The 6,000-nt window shown below is 35.4% G+C and overlaps 1 protein-coding gene across 1 annotated transcript; it reads left to right on the top strand.

The window, feature by feature from the left end:
- Positions 1-1,724: 1,724 nt before the first annotated feature.
- On the top strand, positions 1,725-1,949 carry SMIM15 (small integral membrane protein 15). Its single transcript, XM_065875474.1, has one exon. It carries the CDS (start codon positions 1,725-1,727, stop codon positions 1,947-1,949), a length of 225 nt encoding a protein of 74 aa, XP_065731546.1.
- Positions 1,950-6,000: the final 4,051 nt, after the last annotated feature.

Raw genomic sequence — 6,000 nt, 5'->3', positions numbered from 1 at the left:
TCGACTGTGTGGGTGGGAGCCTACGAATGGGGTGGGGAGGCTAGGATATTTAACGATATCTTAGGTACTTTAATGTGTCTTAAGTTGAAAATATGAAGAAGTTGTGATAGGATGTAATTAAAACCAGTCATGGTAGTTTTATGTAGGTGATGGGATTGTGGGTGATATATATTTTGTTTTGCTTATCTCTGGGTTTTCTATAAAGAACACAAACTATAATAGGGAGACCAAAAAAAAAAAACCTTTTAAGAGTAAAGCGGTGTTTGATTTTGCGATTGTATACTTAACCCTATAAACAAATAATTGACTTTTTTAGTATAAAAAGTTCAAGATCTGGGAATGGATATGCTGTAACATGTCAGTGAGCTAACTTATTTTATATGTTAGTGAACTTCGTAAATAATTTTATTTTTGAAGTAATTTAGTAAAATATTTGATCTCCAGTAACTAGGATTTTCTTACAGGGCATTTGCCATTGTGTAATTATTTCTTTCTTAAAATTAGAAAGCAATAGATACTAAATGTATTTAATGTGCCAGGCGATTTTACATGTCATTTATAGGTTGCATATAGAGAATTTACCATTTAAAATTGTATTATAATTATTCCTTAAAGTTGACTTTTAACGTTTTTCTTTTATCTATTCTTTTCAACCCAACCAGTATACAGAATTTAAGCATTCTCTCAGAAGTGTATGGTAGAGCTAAAGAAGACAGCCAACCAAGGGTCATCTGAAATTGTGATTGGCTAATAATCCCAGGACAAAGTTAGAGATCACTACTCAAAGCATAAGGTAGATGATTTTTTAAATCCCAGCTGAAATTTTAAGTGACTGTATATACACCCATTCCTCCCCAGGTATTCTGATTCTCCACTTTGAATAGAGATCAACACAAACATGAAGGTTGAAAAGCCTCTGGGGCAAAATAGAAAATGTCACTCAAATCCACAACATCCTCATTTGCCAGATCGCCCTCCCTTACCAACTCAAAACAGAACAAAATGCATGGCACCTGTAATGGTTAATTTTCTCATCTATTAAAGTTCTGATTTACTAAATTATGTCCTCAAATAGGAGTCCTCAAAGCTGAAAGAGGGCATAAAATAGCATGTCACCTTTTGTTTATAGAACTCTTTGCATATGAATGGATATTATGGTTCCCTTACCCTCTCTTTTCATTCCTGGAAACAGCCATCCATTACCTCCCTTTCTCCAGGCATTTCACATATTCTGTGGCTTTCAAATAGCAAATTTGATGATTGTACTTTTGTTAATTAGCACTTAATAGTACTAAGGCTATGTAAAAAAAATGACATAATGGGATTCAGCTGTTTCCTGGAATGAGCAAATAAAACTCAAAATTCTTTGAAAACTCTGCTGCTAAATAAAATTTGTCTTGAATATAGGAGGCATATGAGAATGCCTAGTCCTTATGACAGATTCCACATGGTTTTTCCTTTTATCTTCTATAGCTTCACATCTTTTAAGTGTCACTCTTCTGGTTGTCCTAGGTGAATTATTTTTTCTTACTAGAAACATTAGTCCTTATTAAAATAGTACTAATTAGTACTTTTTAAAAACAACCAACCAAACTATTGAGTGATAATGGAATTCTGAGTTAACTGATTGTATGGGGTACCTTTTTGAAAATCTGATTAACCACATAGGCTTTTCTCTTGTTGTCTCTCCCCCCACCCGCTGCTTTCCTAAGGCCTCTACAGAGATGTTTGATATAAAGGCTTGGGCTGAGTATGTTGTGGAATGGGCTGCAAAGGACCCATATGGCTTCCTTACAACAGTTATTCTGGCCCTAACTCCATTGTTTCTAGCAAGTGCTGTACTGTCTTGGAAATTGGCCAAGATGATTGAGGCCAGGGAAAAGGAGCAAAAGAAGAAACAAAAACGTCAAGAAAATATTGCAAAAGCTAAACGACTAAAAAAGGATTGAAGGAATGAACAGGCTTTGCAACCAGAGGAAAATCATCTGGAAAATTATGCAGCTTTGGAAGGACCCATTAAGGTTACTTTTCAGATCTTGTGACAGTATTATTTAGTAAACGAAGTCTGAGCATGTGGAAGAATCATGTTAGTTCTCATCTGTACTATAGCAACTTTTAGGCTTCGGTGTAGAAGTCTGTTGACAGTTACTGTAAATTGGCATTTATTATGCTACAGATTCTTTATAACTGAGTTAGTCATTTGCCTTTTTGCAGCATATATACTAAAGTGAAAACATCCTGTGGAGAAAAATGGCTTTAGATTATGGACTCTGTTCAAATAATGGCTTAAAATGGGGTCCTGTTCTGGACAAAGGAGATTAAGAATGTAAAAATCAGAATTGTCCTGAGGTGAAAAGCATGCTTTGGCTTAGAAGAGATACAGTGTATTAATCACATCTTTTATCATTATTACTTATTTCTTGAAATAGAATCATTTCTGGCTTCCTCAAAGCAAAGTATTATTCAATGAGTACTTCTATTTTCTGTATTTTTCTCATTTTAGCTTTTGAGATACTGGTAATTACCAGACATTCTGCATTTTTAAAAATCTAATTCTATAAAGAATTCTCTTATTATCTTGACCATGTAGAATACCACTTACTGGATATAACAATTTTTGTACTTATGAACACTGCCATTTTCTTAGAGATGACTTGAGTAGATCAACACTATGATTTAAAGCTTGGAGTAAAAATGCCAAACCTTGTAGTACCTTGGAACCAGTTAATTCTCACTTGTGCTATAAGTAGAAATGTGAAGTAGTTAAAATGTCTTATCAAATAATTTGCTGATTATGTAATAACACTTTTGTTTTTCATTCCATTCTTTTAATTCATGTGGTAGTGATGTCCTTTACTTTTTTGATCAAACAGGTTCATGGTGAAAATTAAAATTCATATCTCTTTTAAGGAACTTTTAAAGAGTAACAGTTAAGTCATATTTCATAAATGGTAAAGAAAGGCTTAACAGTTGGAAAAAGTTTGTTTAGCATAGTATTAGTTGGGTGAAAAAGGTGTAAATCATGTCAAAATTAGAATGTGTTATAGTTAGAAATAAAGGGCTGAAGGATATTTCCTTCAGTTAAGTAGTATAACTGGAACTTTTTACTCTTTAACATGGCTTTTATAAATGCATGGTTAATAATTTTGTTGTCAGTAATTAATAGCTTATTAATGTTTTCCTCACCCCTGATAATCTTAAATTACAAAAAAAATTGTCTAAAAGCTTTAACTTAAGAATGAAACTAGATATTGAAATAAATTTGATACATTTTTTTTTTTTTTTTTTTAAATGTATTTATTTATTTATTTATGGCTGTGTTGGGTCTTCGTTTCTGTGCATGGGCTTTCTCTAGTTGTGGCAAGCGGGGGCCACTCTTCATCGCGGTGCGCGGGCCTCTCACTATCGCGGCCTCTGTTGTTGCGGAGCACAGGCTCCAGACGCGCAGGCTCAGTAATTGTGGCTCACGGGCCCAGTTGCTCTGCGGCATGTGGGATCTTCCCAGACCAGGGCTCGAACCCGTGTCCCCTGCATTGGCAGGCAGATTCTCAACCACTGCGCCACCAGGGAAGCCCTTGATACATTTTTATAAAGAGGTCCTGGGCTTTTTTTTTGTTGGGGGAGGAGTAATAATTCAAGTTAAATATGTTATAGAAGTTAGACTTTTCAGAGGGTTACAAATTTCCTTTATAGATAAGCATGCAGTTGACCCCTGAATACCATGCTGGGCTTTGTTTTTTTTTGTGGGGTTAGGAGCATGAGTCCTCCCTTGCAGTCGAAAATCCCTGTATAATTTATAGTGGACCCTCCCTATACATTGTTCCTTCCTATATGCAGGTCCTCCATATCTGCAGTTCCGAGGTCCCTCTGTACCCACAGTTATTCATCCGTGGATTCAACCAACCCTGGATCATGTAGTATTGTAGTATTTACCACTGAAAACATCTGTGTATAAGTGACCCCACACAGTTCGAACCCATGTTGTTCAAGGGTCAACTGTACTTGTAAAAGTTGAGAGCAATGTTTCTCAAATATGAGAACCTAAGGACCTCAGAATGTTTATGGACTGGTTGAACAATACTTATTACTGTTATTTTAGGTTGTCAGTTCCTACTTGGTGCCAGCGTGATCAACACATTGCAGCTCCAAGCACTGAAATAATTCAGTGTTTAATTACAAATTAGTTATTCAGGTGATCTAGGATATGCTTTTTATATTGTCATTGAAATTTAAACAAAACTTACAGTTATCCACTAAAGCTATGGTTTCATTGCTCATTGTGACAATTTAAAGGTATTTAACTAAAATAGGTTTTTCTATAGTCCCTGTTAGTCTTAATACAATTTTATATTTGTTTGGCATAGGCCATTTATTGTTTCTTCAGCTTTTCCCAAAATTTATGGAGCCTTTTTATACATTTGAGATCAACAAGGTTTTATAATATGTGTCTATATGTTTGTGTGTGTTGGGGGGTGGTGTAAATTAGAGACTATAGAGCTACCTCGATTTAAAATGGATTACATCCTGATAAACCCACTGCAAGCTGAAAATAATTTACTGAATAATGTACTGAAAGTGAAAGACAGAATGGTTGTGTGGGTATCGGTTGTTTACTTGTGATTGCATGGCTGACTGGGAGCTGTGGCTCCCTGCCACTGCCCAGCATCACAAGTGTCCTACTGCACACTGCTAGCCCAAGAAAAGATTAAAACTCAAAGAACATTTCTGTTGAATGTGAATGTGTATCGTAAAGTTGAAAAATTAAGTTGAGGACTGTGTATTATGAGTTTTGAGAGTCTTCAGAAAAATCAATCTTTTATTGTAACATACTGTTATGGTTACAAGAATCCCATTTACTGTTACCCAGAATAATTCTTTTAAAAACTGCCTACATATTATGTTGTTTCTGAAGTTCTTAGAACTAATATAATCAATTATGGCTGGTTTTGAAGGAAAAACAAGCTGCCTATAACAAACATTTTACCACCAAAAAGTTTGTGCACCAGAATTTGATCCATAGCGTCCATGTGGTAAACTTCAGCATGGTGTTACTTTATCAGATGTGCAAGGGGATTTTAAACCTATTTCCTGAAATTACAGTGAGCAAACTTGAAATAAGCTTCGGATGCTGCAAGCTAGAAACCCAATGTTGAGATCCACTATTAAGTAACAGCTCGTCACCCATTGTTAGGGGCACTTTATACCTCATCTGGTTTTCAGTTAGAGGAAGTCTGATACCTATTTAGGAATGATTGCTTTCAGGTTTGCAACTGATTATAGGATCACTCTGATTTACTTCATATCTGTAACATATAAGGACAAATTCGGTATTTCTCAAACATTAAAGGGGATTCCGTGTTCAAATACCAAAAGTTTGGGAAACACAAGATAAGACAATTCATTTCTTCATGATTTCTTGGAGTCTTTTAACCTTCTTTGACTATCATAGACTCTCTTTTCTTTTCCCCCAAAGAACACAAATAGTTTGAGAAAGCCTAGTCTAAATGAATTCAGGTTACATTTTAGATAGTGTGGTTAATGAAACAGCATTAAAAAAGTCAGTATGATGGTATTGGGTCAAGGCTGATGAAATTAGGAAGTAAATGAGAGCCAGAAATCAGTAAAAATGGAATGCTAAAGGATAACATAATGGGGAAAAAATTATTTCCTCCATTTTTTTTGATTTTTAACTTCAGATATCCAAGGCATAGCTAATAGGCTAGATTTATATGGTTAAACCCAAAAGGCAACGCATGTATACCTGAGCAGTTTGTATAATAAGGCCTTTGGGGGAAAAAGTGCTATATGCATATATAGCAGAGGCACAGGAAGTCAGGAAGGATTTATCTGAGAGAACTTAAGGTATGTATGACACTTTAATTATCATTATTATTTTAAATTAATTATTTTTGGCTGTGTTGGGTCTTCGTTGCTGTGCGTGGGCTCTCTAGTTTGTGAGTGGGGGCTACTCTTGGTTGCGGTGTGCGGGCTTCTCATTGT

This window comes from Phocoena phocoena, chromosome 3, assembly GCF_963924675.1.
Source record: "Phocoena phocoena chromosome 3, mPhoPho1.1, whole genome shotgun sequence".
NCBI classification, from domain to species: domain Eukaryota; kingdom Metazoa; phylum Chordata; class Mammalia; order Artiodactyla; family Phocoenidae; genus Phocoena; species Phocoena phocoena.
The sequence above is the reverse complement of the archived record's forward strand: the minus strand, read 5'-3'. Positions and strand labels throughout refer to the sequence as shown.